Source organism: Pseudochaenichthys georgianus, chromosome 12 (genome assembly GCF_902827115.2).
Source record: "Pseudochaenichthys georgianus chromosome 12, fPseGeo1.2, whole genome shotgun sequence".
Classification (NCBI taxonomy): domain Eukaryota; kingdom Metazoa; phylum Chordata; class Actinopteri; order Perciformes; family Channichthyidae; genus Pseudochaenichthys; species Pseudochaenichthys georgianus.
In genome coordinates this window covers 27,579,061-27,606,373 of record NC_047514.1, presented here as the reverse complement: position 1 = coordinate 27,606,373, position 27,313 = coordinate 27,579,061, and the positions used below count along the sequence as shown (strand labels likewise).

Genomic DNA, 27,313 nt, shown 5'->3' with positions numbered 1-27,313 from the left:
AACTCAGGGTTAATAGCTAGGATTAAATTAAATCTATTGTACCAATAAATATACATTTAATCATTAACAGAGTACTGTAGTACACATTTAAGGTGCATTTACTTTAATCGTTAGTATAATGAGTATTTCCAACAAATGTATTATATTTAATGTCCTCCTATTGTATTTTGCATGTTAAAATGTATTCATGCATGCATTTACCTTCACAATTTTGTCTTTTGCATTATTTCTTCCATGTCTTAAATACACTTAATTTTGTTAAAGATTATTGCTGTTTAGTATATGCCAATAAAGTCTTTAAATATATGAGAAGCTACTTTGTTTTTTACAGAATACTTTTTGCTCCATTTTATTAATTTACAACTTCAAGATCTAGTATACAATGTTTAAACAAAATGTATTATAATTATTAAGAAAGTCTTCTTATTCAAAAATAATGCACTGCCTTTGATTCAAATACTCAGTGACTTGAGTAAAACTATAGAAATACAGAATAGATATATTAAAATATTACCATACAAAATAATCTTAAAAAACTGTGATTAAATATATGTTCTCTACAAACTCGCTGTGCATACTGCCACTTGAAAACGACACAACCCTTCCTCTTTAATTCAGACACAATTAACATATTCACTCACACTAAATGTATTTTTATTACATTTCCTTTTTTGGTAAAGGTTTTTCTCACAGATGTTAAATCGTTTTTTATAACTATTTTATTTTTTCTTCAGCTCTTATTTTCCATTTGTATTCCTCTGTGCCGATGTTTCTCTATCATTTAACATTCTTTGTAACAGCATTTAGTGTTAAGTGTTCATTTCATTGTCATGTGTCAGAATGGTAGAAAAGGTAGTGTTAAGAAATGAAGTTCAGGTGTTCATTGTGGGGACTCCCTGGAAGAAGAGATCTTGTATCTCAATGGGACATTCCTGGATAAATAAAGGATAAATTAAAAAAAATTAAATTAAAAAATTGTGACAGACTTCCTGTTCAAAAAAACTGTCTTCAGTCCGCTTGGCTACAATTCATGACTAAAGGCTTTTTTCCCACGTGTGACGGAGCTGATTAAAATAATCCACAGTTTATCTTCAAAAATAGTCGCTGTTAGATGGCCATAATAAACACAGTTCAGCTTGTTATCTGTGTTGGTTATTCTCGCGTCCAGGGCAGAAGCTTAAAAAGGAGACTAAATGGAGTCTCTGAGATTGTTTCAAATTGGTACTTTAATTAATAAAAAGCGTGGTAATGTTACAAACAGGATATTGTTCGACAGAAAAGCAGCTGTGTCTCTGGCTCCGGCAAGCGGAGAAAGAGGCTGAACCCCTCAGGTCGCGCTGTTTATATATCCTCTGCTGGCTCCTCCATGCGGGCCGGCTCTCCACGTTTCAATGTCCGTTGTTACGCATATCAGAGGATACAGACATTGTACATTCAATATATATCTAAACACGCCTTTTCTCCTCCTTAACTCTTTCATGACTTTTCATTTAACACATTCTAAACGCTGTAATCAATACTCCAAAAAATACAGGAAATACTTCACAGCAGTTTGGTTTCCGGTAGTTCCGAATGTTGTCACATGCTACCCACATGATCTGTAAACAATAACGTACTCAAATAAACTGTACCTTATCCAACAATAATAATATCTCGACGTCTATAGTTGTAGTGTTGAAATCAGCAGGTTTCGCTGTGCAACATCATATCATATCGCTGCTAAATTCACCTCTATAGTAAATGTTATATTAGCCTCATGCTAACCGGAGATGAAGGATTTTCAGAATAAAAGCTTAACAAATGGTTGTGCACAAGAACTTCTGGCTTTTCAGTATAAAACAGCATTTAAACTGACGGTATGTCACTATTCTATCAAAACATTGATTTTAATTTCTAACAAGCTTTAACAAGCTAATGCTGCAAGACGAAAAATAAGTGAACCCATGAATTCAAGCACCCAGGGGCGGACTGGCCATTGGGAATACCGGGAGTTCTCCCGGTGGTCCGGTCAGACAATTCACTAGCACCCCCCGTTGACAATTGACTAGCGGTACCGAGATTCCCGGGCTGATTTTTAGTCCCAGTCCGCCCCTGCATACACCCCCGATCTACAGGCACCAGAACAGAGAGATGAATCCATCGTACAAAGTCAATACAATCAAGTATTTCAAACATGTTTTATACATAGGTGGAGATTAGATCAATGCAATCATGGCAGTTTAAATGATGTGATGAATTGTCCATACATGCACACACTTCAGAAATATGACAGATATTAACAGTGTGTGAGTTCACTATGTTAGATTGTCAGGGTTTTTTTGTTGAGAAATTCTGTCTTTTTTTTTTAGCAGAAAGGAAAACCCTCTGTGGATCCAAATGATTTAATCCTATAAAACAATCAATGACACATACATTAAAACAAAACTACACTTCTTAAGGCGTACATAACATAAATACAGACTCTCTTTTATATTTTAAATAACTTCAGGATGGGCAACACAAAAGTTGCGCTTTTGCACAGAAAACAAAGCTTTGAAACATATTAATTATAGTCATTTAAGGAAACAAATTGGCTGCTTTTAACGTGGTCATAATTAAAGTGCTAACACAAGCGTCTTAAAGTAACCTATTAATCAGTCACTTCCTTCTTTTTGGGGCCTCCTGATTTCCTGACGCTGACTTGCAGGCAAAGTGAGTCTGGCTGCAGTTTTGAATGTGACTCAGAGGGGAAGTGACTCCGATAAGCTGTGGATGTTGGAGCAAAAAGGACACTTGTGGATGTAAATCCAAAAGTAAGCAGACCAAAGGTGAAACATATTTGTCTGACTGCAGAAGTGTCTTGCTGACGTGGACTGACCTGATAGAGCTGAACATGGAGGAAGGACAGATTTATGAAAGTCATTTTAGCGAATCCAAGGTTTGAATAACTTCCCAGAGATGGCTTTAGATAGTTTCTATGACCCACTCAAGCTTAAAGAGAAACATGTCATAACACTGCTGTACCGAGGATACATTTAAGGATAAACTCGGGTCAGACAAAGTCTTTTAGCTGCGACTATCCGACCTCTGATGACATTTGATACAGAAAGTGACGGCATTGTCCGACTGTCCTAATGTGACACCGTGCTGCAGGAGCAGATGTTTGCTCGGCAGCTCTGGCAGCGGCACTGCACCACTGAGCCATGTTACCATATCAAATGAACCTGTGAATGATGCACAAGACATCCTGATACATGTCTTTAATGTGATAGGAATTAACATTACTTTTTGATGTGCGATTATTGTTTGGCATCCAACAGCTCAGAAAACACATTTTGCCACCACACAAATGAACAAGTGCAATGAAATAAAGGTGGAAATGCCTTTTGAAATGATGTTATTGTTTAAAAAGTGTCTGCATGATAGAAAAGCTGAGGTTCCTTTGAGTTATGGTGTTTCTCTGGTGGCTTTGTTTTGTCTGTGACCTTTGCTTGCAACCTTCAAACTAGATGCTGGTCAACAACACTCGCACCGAGGCTCTTCTTTCGAAAACAGATTTTGACTAATGACCCCTAAGGGCATTTGGCTTTAGCCTCAGTGAAACTAAATGTACTGTGAAGAACGGTGCAGTTGTACAGAACGTTCCCATAAATATCCTAAGTAGAAAGAAGGTGAAATCAAAGAGAAGCAGCTGGTAGCAATAAGACCACATGCCATTCCACTCGTATGCAAGACATTACACATGTCTGCTATGCATGTTACAACGTGATGCTTGTGATCAGGAACGGGCGTACAGCTTGTAAAAGATAAGGCCATATTAGCAGCGAGATGCCTGGCTGGAGAAAACATAGCAGGGGAACTCCAGATGATGCTATTAAACCCAAGATCTTAAGTGTTTCAAGCACACGGAGCATGCTGCACTCATTTGGACGCATACTCTGGGAACAAATGTTTCTCTGGTGTAGGTCGGTCAGAACCTGTTTCCCGCGTGTCCTCGTTTCGCTGTGTAATGGATAAACAAATAGCTGACACATGTCCAGCTTACCCCCGAGTAAACTGACACGATAAATAAAGAGGCGAAGGAAACAAACCGAGGAGAGCTTGAGTCACTAAAAACTAAACGTTCCTTTTCCTCGAAAACACTGTCAATCAAAGTCTCCGTTTGACTTCAGCAGGATGTTACAATTAAAAATCATACTGAACATAGAAGTACCATGTTTCTACCTCGTTCTTATTGCTCAAAAGGATATTCTGGTTGTTTTATGAACAAGCTTGCATACGTGTTCAATTGAAAAGACCGCTCCAACTCGTATGAACGATGCGTCTGTTCTCCTCTTGCCTGTCGTGCCAAAGAACAACATTACAAAGGAATATTGTTTTCAAGAAATCCACCCCCGACATATGAAGGGAGGTTACATTCAAGACATACTAGGACTGTTCATCTGGAATGAAATGTAAGAGCAATTTGCCTTCTCCATCTTTCAGATCTGCGTGTATTTCAAGTAAGCATGGTTTGGTGATTTTAGCAGCTTCTTGGGGATTTGAAAGGCAATTCGAAATGATCATCGTCTTAACAAATCATAAAATCCTTCTTACCATTACACATTTTTGAAATATTAATTAATTTGACAAATTAATGCCTTATTTTTTGGTTAAATTAAAGGCTTTTCAAGGATATCTCTACTCAAGATAAACTTCAAAACCTGTTGTTAGCAAATCGATGCAGGAACTTTGGAACAGCTCAAGAGGACGCCTAGCACGCACGCATCTCCTGAGTTGCATTATATTGACCTCAGGCTGATCACACCAACATAATGATGATTGATGAATAGCTGTACAGGTAAGAGGTGAATTATGTATTTCTGGTTCTGGGATGAACTGTCCTCTGAACAAAGACACAAGAATAGAAGGGAGTTTTCTGATGTGCTCGACCTTGTCCCTTTAACACAGGACTTCCTGTCAGCAGGGGACACCTCGTGTTTTGACAATCGAGACAGTGAAGCAACATTTATCAGCCTTCCCTTGAACAAAGGTCACTTAAGATCTTTGACTGCAGCTATACGTTTCACAAGGAGTCTGAAACAACAAATCAATGGCTGTGTTTTTCTTACATTTTGGATGAACACCAATATATTGTAGCATTTAAAAAGTACCACACTAAGTGTTGTGAAGTCTCAACACACTTTACACTAGTATTGTGTGCGATGTCATGCAAATTGAATATTTCTAAATAAGAAAGAGGCATTCCTCCACCACTGCGTTATATATTAACAACGGCAGGGTTTGGACGTTGTACTGTAGACATGTTCCCGTTTCCCTTTATGTCCTTGAATCAGTCCCTCACGTTAAGGCCTTGGCTGTGTGATCAGCTGATGATCTCCGTCACTTTGATCGCGTAGAAAAAGGGCGCAGTTGGACGTAGGTTTTCGAGTCTGAAGAAAAACCTTCATGTCTCACAGATTGGCTGTCGGTCGCACGATCATTCATTTACTGACATCTGCCAGAGTTCTGCAACTGCTAATGTCGTTGTGAAAATGTTTATGTTTTGAGTCTCAAGGCCAGAGGAAGGCAAACACTGCTGTGCGCACGTTTGATTTGTGCATGTATCCCATGATCAGCAAAAAAAGTGATACTAGTGAGCAAGGCTGAATCTTGCAGTTTTTTGGTTCTCTTTCATAAACAGGTTTTCTTTAGCGAGGTCTTTCAGTAGCATGCATGTTCACCATCATCTGCTTTCCTCCTTGCAGCTTCGAGTTCAGGATGGCGTTACAGAAAACACATTAATATACCACCCGTCATGGCCATACTTCTCCTTATGATTCAAAAAGACATCCTCGGAGGAAATGCTACATCCCAAGCACCACCGACAAACATGGCTGAAATGATGGCATGTTCCAGGTTCCCCTGCCTTTACATAAACAGGCTGTCTGAGGCAACGTTCTTGAGTTGCAGGCATCTCTATATCCAGTATATTATTAGAAGAGCCACCTCACTGAACCATCTTTCCTTGCCCACTTCCAATAAGACATCCTCGGAGGATATTTGACATCCCGAGCATCACCAAGAAAACATGGCTGCAAACTTCTTAAGGATTTACAAACCAAAGTCACTGCTTGATGACTTCCTAGAGTCACACTTCTCTCAGGCCTGCTCCTTGTCGGCCCTCCATAGCTGCTCCTTGACCTCCGGAGGCAGCGTGTTGAACAGATCTTCCTCCACCACCAGGCTGCTCCTCTTCAGCAGCCGGCACTCGCCCAGCTCCACGGGCAGACACTCCAGGCGTGTGTTCCCCCGCAGCTCCAGCTGCGTCAGCCCCGTCAGCTCGCCGAAGCGCGACGGCAGCGTCTGCAGACAGTTGTTCCCCAGGTTTAAAGTACGAAGCTTCTTGCACTTGAAAAGCTCCGGGGGCAACGTCTCAATCTGGAGAGGAGAGGAGACAGAATAATGAGGAGGGGGAGTTAACATTTAGTATTTCAATTGAAAGAAATGCGACTACAGTGCACATCTTGATGAAGAATAGACAGCGAGTTCCTACTGGTAATGGGATGGTCCTTTTTCTATTTTACATTCAAGTATTTTATACATTTGGCACAACATAAAGGTCAGCACATTTAAAACCAATGCACCAGACTAACTGCTTTGGCGTATTCAAGCCAATATACCTGCATGTTGTTGTTCTAAGGTTTTGATCTTAATAATAATAAAGCTTTATTTATATATCACTTTCATAAATCACGTGCAGCTCAAAGTGCTTTACAAAATGGCACACATCACAACAATTAATAGTTTATTGTAATTATTTTGAGTCCCTTTGGATAAAAGCATCAGCTAAATGAGATGTAAAGTAATATATATAACCGTAGAATAAAAGGAATATGCATCATTTAAATATGTATTCGCTGTTCTTCAAACCATGCCACTGTCAGCAGAGGCCATCTCTATTTATATTGCATAAGACAGCTTTTGGGCTTTGCTGAAAAATGATTAGAATAAAGTGCATGTCGGTTTTAGGGTTAAAGATGTCCGTGGGCCGTTTCCACACTGAACATATTTGTAGTTAACTCTTTATTTTCAATACATATTTCAATATGTATTGAAGGTTTTTCTCAGTGGGAATTCTGTTTTAAAAATTGCTGTTGGGGTTCAGGGCCTGGTTGGTGATTATACCTTAAATGTGTTTTTAAATGAGTCTCATGGCCTCGTGCCCTTACTCGTCCTATTTATAAATCTCCTTGTTTGTCCTGATAACAAGTTTAATCTCTATTCATTCAATGTCCAAAATAAATCATTCAACACCTGCATGGACCCATATTCACAACCAGGGTTTCCCACACATAGACTATACTTGGGCGGGCCACCCAGGTATATTAACGGCCGCCCAAGTATATTTCGCGACCCATTTAGTTTTTATAATAATTATTTAATAATTTTTTTTTATTCGTCCTTGACCACGACGCCATCTGCGATCGATTAACTTGTGGACAATGATCCCTCGCTCCCTTGCACTGATCTCGCCTCCTTCTGGCCTGTTAAGTGGCCTGCCTCACACAGGGGGACTGGCTGTCCACATGATGTGGCCTGCCGACATGGCCACTGTCATACAGATCATAAATCAAAGCCCTTGATTGGTCTGTGTGTCATTCAAGCTCGGATAACCTCAGCTCAGGTGAGGTAAAGGACTCTGAGTGTTTAGATAGTTCACTTAGTCCAAGTTCTCAGTGGGTCTCAAACGGTGTGGTCACCAGTTATGTAAACACATATTAAGGTGAAAAAAGGTAAGATACACATTTAAAACTTGTTGAGAGAAAACTAGTCTTTGCTGCTGCCTCAAAGAGGAGGGAGACAGGAGAGGCTGATTCAGGAGCACAGACACACTCACAACTATAAATGACCCAAAAATAAATTAATAAACAAGTTTCAGTGTTTTTTTCATATTGGAAATGGTATGTTATTGGTTATGGCCATGATTTGATGATTATTGAAATGTATACAGTTCTGTTTAATATAGGTGTTTCCATAGATCTAGTCTCTTTATTTTCCCCTCAAAATGCACCAGATTGATGCATTTAACTCCAAAATAAAAAATAAAATCTTACCGGGGGGGGGGGGGGGGCCATGCCCCTGGACCCCCATAGAGGATTTGAGGTCGACCCCCATTAAAAATCACATGGATAGGTTCCTAAATACATTTATAAATACATTTATTATTTTAAACAGTAACCCATTTCCATATGTTCATGTGTGGGTAGTAGATTTAAACTATAGGGCTATCATTATGGGCCCTGCCTGAACCTGTTCGCTCTGTCATCGCGTGAAGGGTCTGCTAACAAGCGACCAACAGAAAGGTTAATGTTGTTGCACGTCACCTCACTCTCAGATCTGTGGGAAACACTGACAACACATTGATAATGTGGCAACAGTGTCCAGAGGAGAGGCTCTACAGACCTCAGAGACAGGGGGGTCCCGTTTAATGGAGACTTTGTGTTCTGGCTGCACACAACGCGGCTGGAACCCATTTCCAAGGTTCAACCACACGAACAGTGAACAGCAGTAATAGTAGTCTTTACTGAAAACACTTGATGAGGGAAAAACAGCGCTTTCAGAAGAAATCCCTACATCACAAATAAAATAAACCCGTTTTTGAGACGAGGTCTAAATTCAATCTTGATAAGAAAAATGTCATCAAATACCACCAGCTCAGAATGTTGCTAAAGCTAATCACAATGATGCACTTCGGAGACCCCAAACTCGTCTTTGGAGGAAATGAAGATAAAGGACAGACTGAGAGTTTGACAATAGGGCTGAGCGATTCATCGATTTTAAATGATGCAATTATCAAATCGCCTGCGTCAGTCATCCACACCAATCAGAAGTGCTGTGCTCCACATGTACCAGCCAGTGTTAACCAATCAGAAGTGCTGTGCTCCACATGTACCAGCCAGTGTTAACCAATCAGAAGTGCTGTGCTCCACATGTACCAGCCAGTGTTAACCAATCAGAAGTGCTGAGCTCCACATGTACCAGCCAGTGTTAACCAATCAGAAGTGCTGTGCTCCACATGTACCAGCCAGTGTTAACCAATCAGAAGTGCTGTGCTCCACATGTACCAGCCAGTGTTAACCAATCAGAAGTGCTGTGCTCCACATGTACCAGCCAGTGTTAACCAATCAGAAGTGCTGTGCTCCACATGTACCAGCCATTGTTAACCAATCAGAAGTGCTGTGCTCCACATGTACCAGCCAGTGTTAACCAATCAGAAGTGGCCCATGAAAGAAGGTGATTGACAGATTGATCCAATCACCTGCCAAGTATCTTTGAAAGTGCCTGCCCTTTCCAAATGGCTTCCAATGGAGCTTTAGATGCTTTGGTGAAACGTCTGAGTCAGGTTAGCACTGCTCCATCACGTGTTTCTATCACAGGGTGAATCTTAAACTGAAGCTTGACTTTAAAGCAACGGAAGTTTCATGTAAGTTTAGTTCTTTCACTCGTAGCTCGGGCTGCGGGGTGGTAGAGAAGGGAGCACGTTGATGCGACCTTCCTAGCCGGAGATATGTATATCTAGAAGAGCATAAATATGGTAAACACCAGCGAACATCTATAGACCTCAGCGTGCTCTACACCAAAACCTGTGTAGCATTGTTTTGGAAAAAGGCTCACAGCCCAAGCATCACTCATTGGCTGTGACGGAGGCTTTCAGCCCTCCCATTGGAGGAGCTCTCTCATATATTAGGGTCCAGACAGCATGTGTTTGGACTTTGAGAACGTATGGATTAATTGATCATGCAAGGATCTAAATGTATCTTATGGTCTTGTGGTATTGTCCACAGTACATGACCATCACACGTGTATTTGTAAGGAGCGCTTTGAGTCATTTAAAAATCGTGCTGTTGTATACAACATACAAAATAAGTAAAATAAATAAACCCATTTTGAAAGATTCATCTTCACCCAACACAGACATGATTCACAAATATCTAAAGGTGTTGAACTATGCCATCAATGTATTTGAGTTCTTTGTACTAGCCTGAAGGAAAAGGCCCTGCAGGAACAACCTGTGCTTCATTCAAGAAGACTCGAGGACATTTATTTAAAATGGTGTTTAGCATAAATTGACTGCTGTAAAACATGTCTTTTATTCAATGTCATTATAAGACCTTTACACTTTAGGGTTTGCTTCAACCTGAATTTTGACTCCATGTTTGCTTTATTTTGAAACATTATTATATTGTTCTAATGTATTTATATTTTTACTTTATTTATGAATTCCTATTATACTCTTTTGTTCTTTTACCACTGTACATCACTTTGGGAAGCCTCTGCTGTTATTGAAATGAGCATTAAATAAACCTTCACTCAGAAAGTATACAGCTAAGTGCTGATGAAAACACAACTGCAACACTCCCAAAGCTTTGGTCATGTGACTATCTATGAAGCCATGATTCCCAACCTGCAAGTGTTGACCTTTATCTGGAGTTATTCTTATTACACATGAAAGTAAAACAAGCACACTAAGGGGCAACCAGTCCCTATACAACACACTGTTCACCTGGGCATCTGTTTATTCCACATCCTCACATTTATATATAATTACAGCATTTATTTGATTTAACACTTATTTGATTTTCTATGTATATATTTTTGTTATTCCTGAAAATAACTTGCAGCATTATTTTATTGCACTTTATATGTCTTGAGCTTATTGTATGTTGCGTTGTTGGAGGAGCCTGGGACTTTCGTAGCCAAAACTGCACAGTAGCTATTTATCACACGACAAACCAAGTTGGGGTAAACCGAAAACATAGAAAAGGAGAATAATGTTTTACTAAAATGAAACACGGACAAAACATAAGGAAGTGATTCCCTCTCACCCGGTTTGCTGTGACAGCGAAGTACTGCAGGTTCAGCAGGAAGCCCACGTCAGCGTGGATGCTGGTCAGATTGTTGTGACTCAGGTCCAGGAAGCGCAGCTTGCGGCAGAAAAACAGCTGGCTGGGGATTTTCTCGATCTTGTTCCTGTTCAGATACAGCCGCTCCATGTTGGTGAGCGTGCCGATCTGGATGGGGATGTAAGCGATCTGGTTGTACCACAGCTTCAGGCACACGAGGCGGTGCAGGTGCTGGAAGCTGATGATCTCCTCGATGGTCTTCAGGTTGTTGTCCTTCAGGTCGATCTCCTGCAGGTTGTGCAGACTGAAGATGGAGTGTGGGATGCGTTCCAGGTCGCAGCGGACCAGCTCCAGCTCCGTCAGGTTCACCATTTTCTTCAGGCTGTTGAGCACCATCAGCTTGGTGCCCTCATTGTTGACGGAGAGCTTCTGCAGGTGCACGCCCACATCCGTCACCACCTGCGGCAGCTTGGTCAGGTTGCTTTTCAGACGCAGCACTTTGAGCCTTTTGAGCTCCCGTAGCCCATCGATGACGATGTAGCGATTGTTATCCGCGCTAAGGTTCCCGGTGAGGTGCAGCTCGTTCAGGTTCTTCAGGCTGTAGATCCACAGGGGGATCTCCTTGATGTCTGTGAACTTAATGTGAAGGGACTTGAGGTTCTCTCGCAGGAAAGCAAGAGCTGGAGCCTCAATCTTAGCCGGCGTGTGATAGAGCCACATCTCCCTGAGGTTGGAGAGCTGGGCTATGATTGGTGGGATGGTGACATCAGGGATGAGCTCCAGCTTTAACACTTCCAGCTCGATCAGATCAAAAACAGTGTCTGGGATCCCGCTGAGCATGAAGAGGTGCAGCTCCAGCTTCTCCTGAGAGTTCTTGGTGATGCGCTGCCTCAGTTTCTCCAGCGTCCACTCATTGTTTAGGTTCAGCTGCCTCAGTTTGTTCTCGCTCACCTCGGACAGGAACACGGCGAAGCGCTTGGAGTAGAGAGGGTCGTACTGATCGATCATGTGCAGCATGAAGGCAAAGTCGTTCTTCAGGTCGGGGATGTCTCTGTAGCTGCTCTCCTCGCGGATTGATTCAAAGGAGTATCGCTTGAGGGAGCGGCTGAGCATCCAGCAGAGAGTGTACATGCAGATCAGACCGTACACCACCACCAGGCTGATGTAGAAACACGCCAAAATCTTGAAAAGCGTGGCTAGCGGGTGAGCACAGTAGAAGGTGCTGTAGCCGGTCAGCTTCTGGATGTTCACAGTGCACACCACACTGAACCTGATGTAGCGCACATAGTAAGCCGTGTAGCTAATTATCAGTATAAACTTGATTACTTTGATGATGGTCTGCCGTATGTAAAGGCGGTACACGATATCCCCCTCCTCTACATGGATCCTGAACTTCTTGACCTTCTCAAAAAGAGCCTTCGCCTGCTCCCCTTCTTTTTTATCCAAAACCCCAGTTTCGGAGCGATCCACAATCCCCTGTTCAATCCTGGACTTTGGTCGTTGGAGCATGGGAACGCTGGCCTCAACGTCCTCGCTTACGCAGGAGGCCTTCTTATCATTGGAGCCGTTCAATTTCCCATGAGGCTTTGAGTCACTCTCCTCAACAACAGTCTCGGACAAAGCCCTTGTAGTCCACGGCGAGTCGAAGCACTTGAGGAGGATGGAGACAAAGTGCTCCAGTTTGGAGCTCGTGCGGGGGAACTTGAACCAGAAGTTGCTGCAGGCGAGGAAGATGAGGGTGTGGAGGAGCACCAGGTAGGGGAAATATTTGGCAAACCAGTGTAGTTTGTTCTCGTAGCAGACGGCGTCAACGTAGTTGTACTGATGCCGGTCCAGGTCATACTGAATGCCCTTCGGTTCCGGTGGGTAGGCGGCGCTCACGTTGGGGACCGGCATGGTCTCGCAGGACTTGTTGACCACCCACTTGCAGGGCAGGCAGATCATCTTGTCCTGCGTGACCTGCAGCGTGCCGCCGAACACCGCGATCATCAGCATGACCACCGAGAGGTAGTCGGTGAAGACGTCCCACCATGGCTTCAGGATACGGTACGCAGGCTGCGTGTCGGCAAAATACCGGAGCTCTGTGATAGGAATCATGATGGTTTATCTGAAAAGAAAAAGAGAAAACAAGGGAATAGGTTTGTGACGTGTCAATTTAAAACCTTTAAATGTGTTGGGGTAGACCTCAGCAAATAAAGCTGCTCGAGCTAAAGCTAAAACAATATGTTGAATAATCGATAAGAAATCATTCAGTAACTTTCCTCATAATTAAAGTTTAAGATCTTTATCTGTTTTTATGAGAAGGGCACATTTAATGCGGGACAAAAGAGCCAAAGACAGTGTGGAACATTTTAGCGTTTTGTAAAAAGTCATAGCACACACATAGGATATAAAATACTATCGTTGGTGGGGTCAGCACAACGCTGCTTAAAATTGTATTGTCACTATAAACTCTTCTTCTGGAGGGGCGCCACAGGGGGGTTAAGCTTGTTGTTACAGGGGCACTGGCCACCAGTGCCTCCCCCCTAGAACCGCTCATGCTGTATAGCCTTTAGGAAAACATCATGCATGCAATTTAAACGTTTTTACAGAATCACAAACAGATATTCCTATGTTCTGTTTTAAGGCAAATCATTAAATCCTTCATCCAAAATGTGGAGGTTACCACACTGATGGTAGAAAGCTGACATCATTATATTTGAAGTGCACAGTGTTTCGTGGATATGCTGCTCATCCTGCATGTGAGTACACACACTGCGGCTCAGAGACTGCAGGGCGAGCTGAAGGACTACAGACCCTGACACAGCACACGTGTTTATACAAGTCCCGTTTCATCATGGAGCTCCTCATCTGCAGCTGTGCACAAACATCTTCACGGCTCAATTAAGTTGTTACAGTGTCTTCTTGTTGGGTAATAATTATACATCCTTCCAAGGTTAACAAATAAGCATATTAATGCGGTAAAGAATAATGTAAATACTGGAGAAATGGAAATGTTGACTTTAATTCAATGTATTGGGTAAACAGATTGCACATAACTGAATGAGTTAGTTGAAAGCAATAATATTAAGTTTAATTAGAAAATATTAGGCTAAACTTAATATTATTGTTTTCAACCAACCTAATACGGTTATATGGCATTAGTTGAGATAATACATTTCATTTAAGTCAATGTATACGTTTTTGTCAGTGAAGGCTAGCACTAGCTGAGCAACTCATTTGGATATACTTTCTGTTCCGCCACAAACTCCTCTGATAAAAACAGTTATTTGAACCCGCAGAACACAAAAGTTGGGTTTTCGGCTCCCTTGATATTATTTCATTTGTGTGACTTTCGGATACTCACAAAGACGTCGCCCAAAGCTCTTTTTTTTAAATTCGTTTTTTGATGTGATCTAAATGCCATTTTTGTAGGGCTGCAGTGAAACACTGACTGTGGAGATGATATTTGCACGCATGCAAAAACTGAGGTCAGATCACAGAGGAAAAACTTATTTTAGAAGGGCTTGGGAAATCAGCAGTTTGACAACGAAACATACGTACTTAAACCAATAATTTTATGTTTTAGATTTGAATACATAAACACTACTGGGAAGCTACAGAATGATATAAAGACGCTTTAAATAAAAGCCCTTTAAAACCACACGGAATACAACTTCAAGTGGAAAACTCTCAGTCAAATGGAAGTGATTAGGCTACAGAAAACAAAGAAACTCTAAAACCATAAGACTCTAGGGTTCAGCAGATTACACTCCAGTACACTGAAACCACAACCAGGCTACTTGAGAAATACAGCCACCTAAGCACTTTTCCTTCTTCATTATATCATCACTTCTGCTTCCTATTTGAAAACACAGTTGGGAGGAGTGGATAGAAGAAAAGAACTCTGCGATAGTTTCTCCCTATCCGCTGTCCCTTAATTACAGGAAAAGGATGAAAGAGGATATCTGGTCAAGTGGTCACAAAACAGCCTTGTTTGATCCAGTTCTAACCAGATTGGCAGTACAGTCACTGTGGGCCTCCTCTGTTAGGATACAGCTTTACTTCAAGTCAGAAAATACAGCACACACAGTCAAAATCTGCAACAACACTTCCACATTCTGATCATCTGTGAAATCCAAAACCAGAACCAGGGAATTCAGTTAAACATGTTAAGGCGTGAACAAAAACAAGCATACTATCATTACTTCCTGCCAAAAACAGGTAAGAGAAACTTAAAGCAGTTACCTGATATCAGCTAAAGATAATGTCCTGTCAGATGATGGCACTGATGAGACAAAGTCAACTCTAACAACATGATTCATGCCTTAAAATAAAGGTTTTTGCGGAGCTTCTTGCAAGCGTCCAGTTCCAGTAAATGTCTTTTTTATAAAGATCCAAGATGTGTTTCGTAATATCCTGGCAGCGGAAAATAAAGAGCAGCTTATCTCGACTTTGCATCACCTCACTGCACGTCTGCCCAACACACTCCAGGATTCCTCCTTTGAGGGACTGAAGCTATCTCATCATTCCCTCCAAAACAACAGGAATGCTGTCCAAAACTCACAATTAAAACTGGATTAAAAACCGAAAAAGGTCAAGACTGGATTAAGGCGCAATAGTGAGTCAGCTCTTGGCTTCTTGTTGGTACATTTCTCCTGGGTTTGTCCCTAAACAAAGCTCCTTTTGTTCAGCAGTTGTTGCCGATGAGGCTCTGAGACTGATGGAGGTGCGGGTGAACCTGGCTGATGTGAAGCCAATTTATTACAGCCTGCTATCATTTCCCTCAAGGACACAAGAGTCTCCAGCTAGAGGCAAACAGAACAATATAGAGAAAGAAAATCCTGACTGTCTCAAAAAATGATTATTATTATATGTCTTCATTGAACAAGGACAATGAAAAAAAGAGGATATGCTATTAAAAGAGCAATTGGTCCAATTATTTGGTTATCAAATCAAATCAGGTTTTATTTATAAAGCACATTTAAAAAAATTGTTTGGGTCGAGCCAAAGTGCTGTACATGAAAATAATAAATAACACATTACTACAATCGCAAACAGAAGACAATAAATCACAACAGCAAATATAAAATCAAACACAGGGAAATGTCATGAGTCGTGCTCCGCTCTGACTAGAAGGCCAGGGAGAAGAAGTGTGTGTTTGTGTTGATTTAAAAACCCCTAGGGTCTGGGCCGACCTCACATGGAGGGGCAGAGTGTTCCAGAGCCTGGGGCCAGCTGCTGCGAAGGCTCGGAGACCTCGGGTTTGTAGCCTGGTCTTGGGCACGACCAGCAGCAGCTGGTCAGCAGACCTTAAAGCTCTGGCTGGGGTGTAGCGGTGGAGGAGTTCGGCTATATAGGCCGGAGCCAGCCCATTTAGGGGTTTGAAAACAAATAAAAGGAGTTTAAAATCAATTCGGAACCGAATTGGAAGCCAGTGCAATGAGGCCAGAATTAGGGTGATGTGGTGACACTTTTTGTGGCCAGTTAGAAGATGCACAGCTGCGTTCTGAACTAGCTGCAGGCGTCTAATTGAGGCCTGGTCCATACCCACATACAGAGCGTTGCAGTAATCCACTCTTGTGGTTACAACGGCGTTAATAACCCTTTCTAGGTCTTTAAAAGATAAAAACGACTTGGTCTTGGCAAATAGTCGTATTTTAAAAAAGCAGGTCTTGACTACGGTGCTGAACTGCTTATCAAATGTAAAAGCGCTACTGAAGGTCACTCCAAGGTTCATGACAGAGGGGAGGATGTTTTTATTGAGGGAGCCCAGAATATCAACCGGAGAGGCCGGAGGTTGGGGTCCAAAAAAGATGACCTCGGTCTTGCTCTCGTTGAGGGTGAGGACATTTTGGCTCAGCCAGGATTTGATCTCTGTCAAGCAGTCCATCAACTGCTGTAGTGAGTTGACATTTTGATTGAGAGGCAGATAGATCTGTACATCGTCGGCGTAGCAGTGGAAGGGGATGTTGTGTTTTGTGAGAATTGAACTTAGGGGCAGTATGTACAGTAGAAAAAGGATGGGGCCCAGAATCGAGCCTTGGGGAACCCCACAGGTAAGAGGGGCTTTGGCAGAAGAGAAGGCACCTAGCTGCACTGAGAAGCTACGGTCTGCCAGGTAGGACCTGAACCATGCAAGGGCAGAGCCTGTGATGCCAGCGGACTGTTCGAGCCGTGACAACAGGATGCTATGGACCACAGTGTCAAAGGCAGCGGTCAGGTCTAACAGCACCAGGACAGCTGGGCTACCTGAGTCGACGGCTAGGAGCAGACCATTAAAAAGTCTTAAAAGGGCTGTCAGTGCTGTGCATGGGTTTGAAGCCAGACTGAAACTTTTCATGAATGCCATGCGTGGTTAAAAAAGACTGCAGCTAATGGTCAATGACCAAAAGTTGTCCAACTCGGCACAACCGGGAATGTCTCAGTTCTCCATATGCAAATAAACATGTGCATAATATACATTTGTACACATAATTTTACATTGGCAGCAACCCACTTTCTGTGCCCTGTCTTCAGAACATTTGAATGAAGGAACCGCTAGCTCTTGATCTTACTTGGAAACATTTACATTTGTTTGAATGTTGATTATGTACAATATCCTTTGTCCAATTCCAATTAAATGATATAAAACAATATGGATTGGTCTTTTTTTTTTTTAATGTGTTCCATGAAAACCAAATCCCCCAACAATTTTACAGGCTTTGCATGAATTGGGTATGTGGTCAAATGCAACGGAGACCACCTCGGTACATGCTCCAAGTGATCGGATTACCATGCATTGTTTACACTTGTATGTTATCCAATAACCCAAGACACATTTGAATGCCAAATGTTCAAAGTCTTGTATGGTCTTGTATGGGATAGGCTCCAGACCTGTTGTAACTTTTAAGATGATAAGTGGTTTGGAACATAGGTGGATTCATGGAAATATGGATGGAGCCAGCATTCATTAATTGTTGGCTTGAACTTTTATTACATTCCATTAGATGGATATTTGCATAAGTCTCAATCATTTCCATATAAAGGCTGGACCAAAGTCTTAGAGGCGACAGACAGCCTCACACATTTACTGACTGCCTCCGTCCTGATGGTGCACACTATGATACACATGGATGGACATTTGGATATTGTTTCACCAGTTCTTAGTTGTTAAAATCGTCCAGATCCCAGTGTTGTGTCCACAGCATGCAGCCCGGGCCTTTGGCCCAACACATACTGGATGGAATGGAAGTGAAAAATGGATCATGCGAGTCTAAGATCGCCTTATAATGAATGTCCATTGAAGCATTTAAATCATTTTTGGAGCAAAATTGCAAAAACGTTCCCTAATTGAAGCTTCATCAATTGCAGAATTAGCTGTTTCTTTGGATTTTGGCCATTAGCTCGATACAATTAGACATTAACTCAGGATATCTATGCTAGCAATTACACCATGCCACATTAAATCAATCAAAATCATTTAAAAAAAGGTAACAAATAGCCTGTTGGACTCTGACAACTGCATTTTATAATGACATGAACACTAGGAGGATACTCTTCCTTCACCCCACAGCTCTCTCTACTCACCCTCGCCCACCCTCCTGGAGATCGCTGAACACATGAAACAGATACAGGATGGCACCAATTCCTTCCAGGAGTTCAATGACCGCATTAAGGCGATACGCAGGGTTGGCAGCATGTCCTTTACCCCCGCCGCTCAACGACGCCCACACCCGCCCGCCCCATCTCCCCGTCTTCATCACCTTGCCTATGTGACTGATAAGGATGTGTGTGTACAAAACGCAGCAAACTAACTGATATGTGCTGGGTCCAGCCTCAAGGGCGTATGGCACTCTCAACTCTTTCCAGGACATGCCGGGGCCCTGCCTGCCTGTAGCTTTGCCGATGTGTTGATAGGTAACAGATTAAGAGCGGTGAATCAGCTTAGAAACAGGAAGTGCTCAAACGTTTGTGAGTTTATCACATTTAGAAGTGATTCCATGTCAGCCACAGCTTGTCACAACAAATCTTACTGATAGTGTATCTAACAAACTTAAACTAGCTTTATTAAATGTCAGGTCTCTGGCAGGAAAAATATTTTTAATCAATGATTTTATCACTGAGCACAATCTCGATTTTATGTTTTTAACGGAAACTTGGATTGAACAAAATAACAGTGCAGCTGTTCTTATCGAATCAACCCCTCCCAACTTTAGTTTTATGAGTCAGGAAAGAATGCATAAGAGAGGCGGTGGAGTTGCTATTGTGTTCAATGATTCCCTTCAATGCAGGAAGACATCTTATGGGAACTTTGATTCTTTTGAATATGTGGCCCTTCAGCTGAAATGCTCCTCTCGAGCTCTGTTCCTAAATATCTATAGACCACCCAAATACTGTGCAAGCTTTGTGATGACTTTACTGAACTGCTGTCTATAGTGTGTATTGACTTTGACCGTCTAGTCATTGTTGGTGATTTTAACATCCATGTTGACAACCCCCAGGACAGAGGGGCTAACAAACTGTCTTGTGTTCTTGATAGCTATGGACTGACTCAGCATGTGCCCACGCACAATAAGGGGCACACTCTGGACTTAATTATCTCTAAGGGTCTGAATATCTCTGAGGTTGTGGTGACTGATGTTGCACTGTCTGACCATTCCTGTGTTTTCTTTGAGAGCTCTATTTCTGTTCACACAAGTGTTCAAAAAGAGGTAACCACAAAGCGATGTTTAACTGAAAATACTAGGGAAATGTTTACTCAGAATTTTTCTTCCACACTTGCCCCTGCTAACATCTCAGTAAATGAGCTAGTAGATCATTTTAATTAAAAAATTAAAAATGTTATAGATGCCATTGCTCCAACTAAGGTAAAGGAAGTGACTGGGAAGAAAATATCCAGAAAGGCCATGACCGTGAGAGCAGAACGTAGGTGGTGAAAAACAAATCTCCAGGTTCACTTTGAAATCTATAAAGAGAGACTTGGCCTTTATAATTTGGAATTGAAAAATGCACGACAGTCTTTCTTCTCTGACATCATTACCAAAAACAAAAACAATGCACGTGCCTTGTTTGCTACCGTCGACAGACTAACTAACCCCCCAGTGTCAGTAGCCTCTGAATTTCTATCCACCAGGGCACACAATGATTTTGCCTTCTTCACTGACAACATTCAGAAAATAAGACAAGCAGTCAGTGCCTCTGCATCAGGTACAGCAAATGTGTTGTCCCTGTGTCCACCTAATATCAATTCAAACACCATGACACAATTCCATCAGATTAATGATAAAAACCTAGAGGACATTATACAACTTCTGAAATCCTCCTCCTGCTGCCTTGATATTATTCCAACAGGATTTTTCAAAGATGTTTTTCGTTGCATGGCCTCAGATCTACTTCATATAGTAAACAAGTCTCTTCACTCAGGTATTTTTCCACAGGCCCTGAAAACTGCAGTCATTAAACCGCTCTTAAAAAGAATAATCTAGATGCTTCAGTAATGAACAATTACAGGCCCATATCAAACCTCCCATTTCTAGGTAAAATCATTGAAAAAGTTGTTTTTCAACAGTTGAGTAATTTCTTGCATTTAAATAGTTGTTTCGATGTGTTCCAGTCAGGCTTTCGTCCAAACCACAGCACTGAGACTGCTCTTGTAAAGGTATTTAATGGCATCCAGTTAAACACAGACAGTGGCAGAACTTCAGTGTTAGTATTATTAGATCTCAGTGCTGCGTTTGACACTGTTGACCACAGCATATTACTAGACCGACTAGAACACCGGGTGGGACTTTCGGAAACAGTTCTAAATTGGTTTCTTAAATGCTATTAATGTCTTTCATTTTTGTAAAGCACTGTACCTTGTGTAAAGTGCTTTACAAAAGTTAAAATGTGCTATGTTAAAATGTGCTATATAAATAAACTTGCCTTGCCTATAACTGTACAATAACTATGAAGGGGGCAATTATTCAAATTATTTAGAAAATGTGACCTAACTAAACATCTATCAATAAGATGGTGGTCTCTTCTACATACACAATCTTTACACAATTAATGTATTTGAGAGGTTTTGCATTCACCAGCCCCATACAAACAAGGGGCCTTTTTGACAGTTTGATGTTAAACGTAGGTATAAATACAAAGATATTCAGGACGGCATAATGTAAATACCAAAACACAATTTATTTCATGTTGCTGGAGATTAAATGGAGATGTAATAATAACCCATCTGCCCATCCCCTGACAGGTATTTGCAGCAGGAGGGACACTGCTTCAGTTTTGACCAGGTCTGACTGGGTCTGCCTCAAACAACACTTTCCTTTTCATCACATGACACACAAACACACACTTAGAATACTTGTCTAAAATAATTAAGGGCCATTCAAAACCACATTTCTGTGACAAGTTACTTAGTACATATGTAAATATTGGATTTGTCCAAGCACATAAACATTATACAAATATCACACCGCACACATATAAGCTTTTAATGTCACTGTATCATTGCATCACTGAGATAATATAGATTTTAAACCTGCAATATCTGTGTCATAATGGAGACATTTTGAAATTAATTCCCTAAGAACTCAACAATACAACACAAACAACGCTGTTATTCACAATGGGAATATTAAAACACTGAGAAAGTCAGAATTCTGAGATTAAAGTCAGAACTCCATTTTTACTTTTGGTGACATCTCAACATGTGTGTATCATCTGGCCCTGATCATTTTCCGTATTCAAAAGCTGTTGCTGTTGAGGATTGAATGTTGTTTGTGTCATAATATATACAGTCTATGGTCATAATACAGGAATAACCCGGCTAGACCAAATGTAATATGATCTCTAATATTGCATTATGTGTGATTAAGTGTGGCTGTACATCTTTCTAATAAAAGAACATGTTGTTATACCACTAGATTAAGCTTTCATGTAGTGTTTTCACCGGGAGGAGAATCTATTTCACGCCGATGTCCAGCTCCTACGCTGCGGCAGAGAAACCGCTTTGAACCGCTCTATAGCTATTCTGTCTGGTTTAACGCACACATAAAAAAGACCCACCTGTTGTATTAAAGATGGAGTCTCTCAGCTCCGCAACACACGGGTGACACATTTCTCACACGCTTCTCAGCAGCGAGGGGCTGGTCGGACACCGGGCCGGAGCCCCGTACGGCAGTGACGGAGGAGAAAACACCGAGGGTCCGTCTGTTCTACCGGAGAGCAACTGCCGCTGCATGAGACTGAGGGGAGGAAGTGCTAACACTGAGACCCCTTCAAAATAAAATCACCAGTGTCATGGATTAAAACGATAAGGATATAGAAACAGAGTGCACACATAATGTCAGTGGTGGAGAAAGTAGGGAAATGTACTCAAAGTATTGGGAGTAAAAATACTCTCAGCAGAAAAAACTCAAAAAAATATTTATGTATTTTAAAGTAAAAAATAGATTACAAATCTAAATTCCAATGGTTTTAGTTACTTAAATACAAGGGTGTAACTTTGGTTTGAGAAGTGGGGGGACACACAAAACAGGGGGTCCTCCGCAATGAAACATTGTTCTCGATTTAATTCCATTTCCTGCCTTTCTACAAATATATATTAGGGACTATGCTGTTAAAAAAATCTAAGAAAAATGTTTAGTGTATATAATGAGAGCGGAAACTTATATAGTATCCTATCCATGTGAGCCTGTTTTATTTGTTATGACCTCACATCCTCTAGGGGGGTCCGGGGGCATGCACCCCTGGGAAGATTTGTTTATTTAAATTAAAGTTAAATGCATCAATCTGGTGCACAAATTAAGAGATGTATGGATACAGCTCCCAACACTCACAGAAATGTATATATTTCAATACTCCAAAAACCATTAGAATATTCTCACAACCAATAACACATCATTGATATACTCCTCTCTCCTATCTTTCCTAGTCTGCATTCTTTCGTTATGCATATTTGACTAATAACTCTCCTTTTAAACAGTTGAACTTAGTTTTGAACAACTATATTTTAAATCTCTCTTTCTTAAAATTATTGGTCGTGCTTTTTACACATAAAAATGTGTTATGTATTTATTGTCAAAGCATTTCATATATTCATTGCTATCGGGATGTTCCATGGAATATAACAAAAAGTGTTTCTGAAATAAATTACATACCCCACCTTTAAGTACAATATTTCAGTAGCTACTTTCCACCTCTGCACAATGTACATAGTACTCAAATACATAGCACACACTCCCCCTTCTCAACATGTCTGAAGAATTAATGTGTTGCTGCAAAATTATTAGTCTTAGAACATTTGATTGTAATAACACATAGTATATATAATATACACTTAGACAAATATATGCACACACAAGTCATTAAACAAAGTGATTATGCTCGAGAGCAAAACTGTTGTGGCAAACTTCATGTAAACAACTTTGGAAAAGACTTCAATCAAACGTTCAGATAGGACTGTTCCTGTTAAACAATAGTCTGACCATGTACAGTATATGGTTCTATCTGTGGGACAGAAACTCCACGTGGACTCACTCACCACAGTGTCAGTGTGTCAGCACTGGGAGGCCTCACAGTTTCAGACGGACTGCAGTTCGCCCTAAACAAGCTCAGGCCCCCTTACTGAGCAAGATTAAAAAACACACCCTTCAGTCTGCAGCAGCCATCTACAGCTGGTGTTTCTGCTGATTAGAAACTGTGCACCGCTGCAGCTACACCAGGGGTGTCCAAACTACAGCCCGGGGGCCAAATGCGGCGCGCGGACCATTTTGAATCGGCCCTCAGCAAATTCCAAAAGTATAATTGAATATGGCCCAAAAATGAAACTTGTGCTTGTCTTATCTTGTACTTCTTAAATATAAATATATATTACACAGTATTCATGTGTTAATAAGACCACTTTTCAAATAAATTCAGTCAATTCAAGTTGGATTCTTTTTAACATATCTTAGTTGATAAGAAAAAAGCCCAATAACTTATTTACATAACAAGCTTGAAACACACCCTTCCTATTTCTCCTTATTACAATCAAACTGAGGCTTCTCTTTTAAGGGATGAGCTGCCAACACTCACAAGCATCATTAACCTACATTTCATTGATTTTGATAACTTATAACTGAACTTATGAGGCTGTATACCTCTAGTGAGTGATCCATCCCTTCGTATATTTTTCTGTATGTGGCCTTCAGGGAAAAAAAGTGTGGACACCCCTGATCTACATTGTCTGCAGTTGGGACAATTGTGAGAGTTATTTTGTTATGAATGTATATTCCCATAAAGGTCTGTAATTGAATCTTCTTAAAATATATATATTTTTTAATGCCAATAAACGTGATCATTGGTGACTCTGAGAAAAGGTATTTCTTATAACAAATTTAAGAGACTCGAAATAACATTACATTTGAATTCTAAACTATTTATAAGATGGGGTTGAATGAATCACAGAATAAATGTGCAAACCATTGGTTGAAACATATCGTAATAGATTACAAAGTCCACACAAGTAATTACATTATCGCATTTAAAATGACTGATTATAATTGCATGTCTTGTTTCCCACTTTATATATTTCTAAAACTCTTTGCAAAACGTAATACTATGTTTTCAAACAAAAACAGACGGATCAAACTTTGTTAGATACAAAAATTAAATACCATTAATTTGAAAATACCAAAATGCGTGATGTCATCGGGCCGCGACAAACCATACGTTGAAATCGCATGCAACGCCATTGTAAACACTACCTGAAATGTCGCTTTTACTAACATGTTTGGATATGTTACGTTCACCGGCTTCTTCCAGGATGATGCTGCCTGTCTGCTGGTTCATTCGAGGTTTTTCTCAGAGTCTTTCAGCACCGTCTGGGCCCGGTGTGGTTCTCAGCTGCAGCCGAAAAAGAGCCCTGAAGTCCGGGCATCTCCTCTTCTGTCAGCCTGTGTTACCTGCAGACATCAGATCCAGAGAATTCTCCTCTTCACTGAGGGTCAGAAGTGACGCAATTGGAAAGATCGAATCAAAACATTACCAGCTCGTTTACACATGCAAGGTAGGACCCGCACTCACCTGCACATTGGAATGTATTTAACCATGCTATCTGTATAGAGTGGCGAAGTCACGCCCATCTACTTCCGGTCCATGAGACCTTATTTCGGAAAAATAATGTTTGAAGTCAATGGAGAGAGAACTTATCCGTCGATCCCGTTTGAATTGTGCCATGAATTACACATATAATTTTTGTCAATCTTAAAAAATGATTTCCATGTCAAAAAAGTCACATTTTGTCGTAAAACTGTTGAAATATAAGACTATGAAAAATACGCAAGATACGCTAAGATCAGCGCCAGATAGCGCAGATTTTAGCTATCTGTATTACCCTGTATTATTTTAGTAAACATTGATATCATTATTATATAATATTAATACAGTTAATATTATTATTAAATAAAGTACAAAGTGCATATTTTGACCTCTATACTTATCATCTCCTGTCAGCTGGGTGTTTATTTGATTACATGTCAAAGTTATTCAAACATGTTTGGTTGTCTTTGGTCTTATTTACTAAGTTATGTGTTTGAGTCAAATACCCGACATGTAGACTGTTGTTTTCTTTACTTCATCAAAAGTAATACCATAGTGTAGAAATACTCAATACAAATACATACTTAAAGTATCAACAAGTACTCCAAATGTTGACAATGTGTTTCAGCATTATTATCTTCATTAATATCATTACACTAATGTATATGGTACTGTATATATTCTTACATGTTTATTGTTAAATAATAATACATATTTACAATTAATTTGTTAATGTTCCGTGGGTTGTTTATTTTAAATAATGCATCATCATGTATTTGTTTATATTTTGAATTAAAAATAGGAATATATAAATGATGTTCCACATGTTGTGGAGTAATAAGTGCACTAACCTTCTGTAGTGGGTTAGAAGTATATGTAGTGTAAAATAGAAATACTAAAGTACAGTACCTTACATTTACACCTGCAGAATTAGTGTTTGGTTTTGTATGGTATGTACAAGTATATTTATATTCACAGTGACAGATGATATGCATATATTCTAACAAAAATTAATAACTTTTGCAGGTTTGCTCTACCAGGTCCACAAAGAGGATATCGAAGCTGGCCTATCACAAAGGAGTTGTGATCGTGACGTGTCCGGGATGTGAGAACCATCACATCATCGCTGACAACCTGCGCTGGTTCTCCGACCTGGAAGGGAAGAGGTCGGTGCTGCTGGATGTCTCATAAGAAATATTAGTGACACTGTCCATGTCTCTGACGGCTGAATATAAACCCATATTCAGTTCAACACTATTTAAAAAAGAGAAAAAGAAGGCGGAAAGGCTGAAAACCGCATTTCCTGCCATTAAATTGTGATTATTCTTCAACTCATTTTAAACACGTCCAGTCCATGTAAAACTATTGCTATCTTATTGTGCTTTTCGTCTGAAATGAGATAGGATGAAGACTTCACATATTGTTTAGTCATGCAAATTGTACCTAAAGTCATATAAATCCATTGGCCAATATGTGTAGGAAGTAGGAACCCTTGATTATTAAATGAGGGTAAAACAAATCTGATAGAATGATATAACATCATTTATAGATAATATTAACTGATCAAAACAAAGCTTTGACAAGCATCACTTACATTTGGCTAAAGTGACACTTGAGTTGAATAAGAAATGTGTTCCTGCACTCTGGTGGACAAATTATGGAATGGCAACTGTCTGTAAATTACCCAAACATATTAGAATTTCTGGTTTAATATACCTAGCTAGAATTTGTACATAGCAGTGTATCTGTTTTAGAATAATTATTAAGTTAAGACAAAGTTATCCAGTTGTAATGAAAAACTAAATTCAAGAGCATAAGCAGTTAAAAATGCACCACAGAAATTGACATATTGGAATCGCTCATGTGCTGTGGGTTTTTGTTGTTTACCTTTAAGGAACATCGAGGAAATCCTTGCTGCCAAAGGAGAGACTGTGAGGAGGGTGGATGGGAGTTCTGCTTTTGAAATCGTGGTGGATGAATCTGGGAAAGAAAGGTCACAATGTGAAGACAACACAGAAAAATCAGACCCAGAAAAACAACAATAATAATATATTTAATTTATAAAGCGCTTCTCATCTGCCAAGACAAATCTTGAAGTGCTTAATAATAATGATACCTTTAGTATGTGTATTGTGAGATGTTTTATATTTTATTCTATAATAAAAAAACTGTTTCAATCAATGTTTTTTTGTGTTACTAATGTATTTTTTGTCATGGATTTTATGATTCTACGAGGATTGCAACCGATCAGAGTCACATGTATGCTCCTGTATTTTTTTTTATTATATAGAGTATTATAAACGCAGCTAACTGATTGCAAATTAAAAGTCAAATGCAAGTTTATTCATTTAAAACTATTCATAATAAACTGTTTCTGACATTAAACTAAGACTTCATGTGTACAATTCCAATAA

The 27,313-nt window shown here is 40.3% G+C and overlaps 2 protein-coding genes across 4 annotated transcripts; one reads left to right on the top strand and one right to left on the bottom strand.

The window, feature by feature from the left end:
- Positions 1-1,208: 1,208 nt before the first annotated feature.
- On the bottom strand, positions 1,209-24,638 carry lrrc8aa (leucine rich repeat containing 8 VRAC subunit Aa). Of its 3 annotated transcripts, none has more exons than XM_034096092.2 (3): positions 24,566-24,638; positions 10,848-12,972; positions 1,209-6,399 (listed from the first exon to the last, which is right to left on the bottom strand). In XM_034096092.2, exons 2-3 carry the CDS (start codon positions 12,960-12,962, stop codon positions 6,121-6,123), a joined length of 2,394 nt encoding a protein of 797 aa, XP_033951983.1. In that variant the 5' UTR covers positions 12,963-12,972; positions 24,566-24,638; the 3' UTR covers positions 1,209-6,120. The 3 variants fall into 3 exon arrangements, with proteins under 3 accessions (XP_033951983.1, XP_033951981.1, XP_033951982.1); XM_034096090.2 differs by lacking the exon at positions 24,566-24,638 and adding an exon at positions 21,885-22,076; XM_034096091.2 differs by lacking the exon at positions 24,566-24,638 and adding an exon at positions 15,093-15,212.
- Positions 23,896-27,200, top strand: dnlz (DNL-type zinc finger). Its single transcript, XM_034096093.2, has 3 exons — positions 23,896-24,867; positions 25,926-26,065; positions 26,794-27,200. The coding sequence occupies exons 1-3, from the start codon at positions 24,571-24,573 to the stop codon at positions 26,942-26,944; spliced, it is 588 nt and encodes a 195-aa protein (XP_033951984.1). The 5' UTR covers positions 23,896-24,570; the 3' UTR covers positions 26,945-27,200.
- Positions 27,201-27,313: the final 113 nt, after the last annotated feature.

Bases quoted from the DNA above. Each gene is read 5' to 3' on its own strand.
- lrrc8aa (XM_034096092.2), bottom strand. From the start codon at position 12,962: ATGATTCCTATCACAGAGCTCCGGTATTTTGCCGACACGCAGCCTGCG. The intron at 6,400-10,847 runs GTGAGAGGGAAT...TCTCCTCTCCAG, and splicing joins TCGCTGTCACAGCAAACCGG to ATTGAGACGTTGCCCCCGGA.
- dnlz (XM_034096093.2), top strand. From the start codon at position 24,571: ATGTCGCTTTTACTAACATGTTTGGATATGTTACGTTCACCGGCTTCT. The intron at 24,868-25,925 runs GTAGGACCCGCA...TAACTTTTGCAG, and splicing joins AGCTCGTTTACACATGCAAG to GTTTGCTCTACCAGGTCCAC. The intron at 26,066-26,793 runs GTCGGTGCTGCT...TTTACCTTTAAG, and splicing joins TCCGACCTGGAAGGGAAGAG to GAACATCGAGGAAATCCTTG.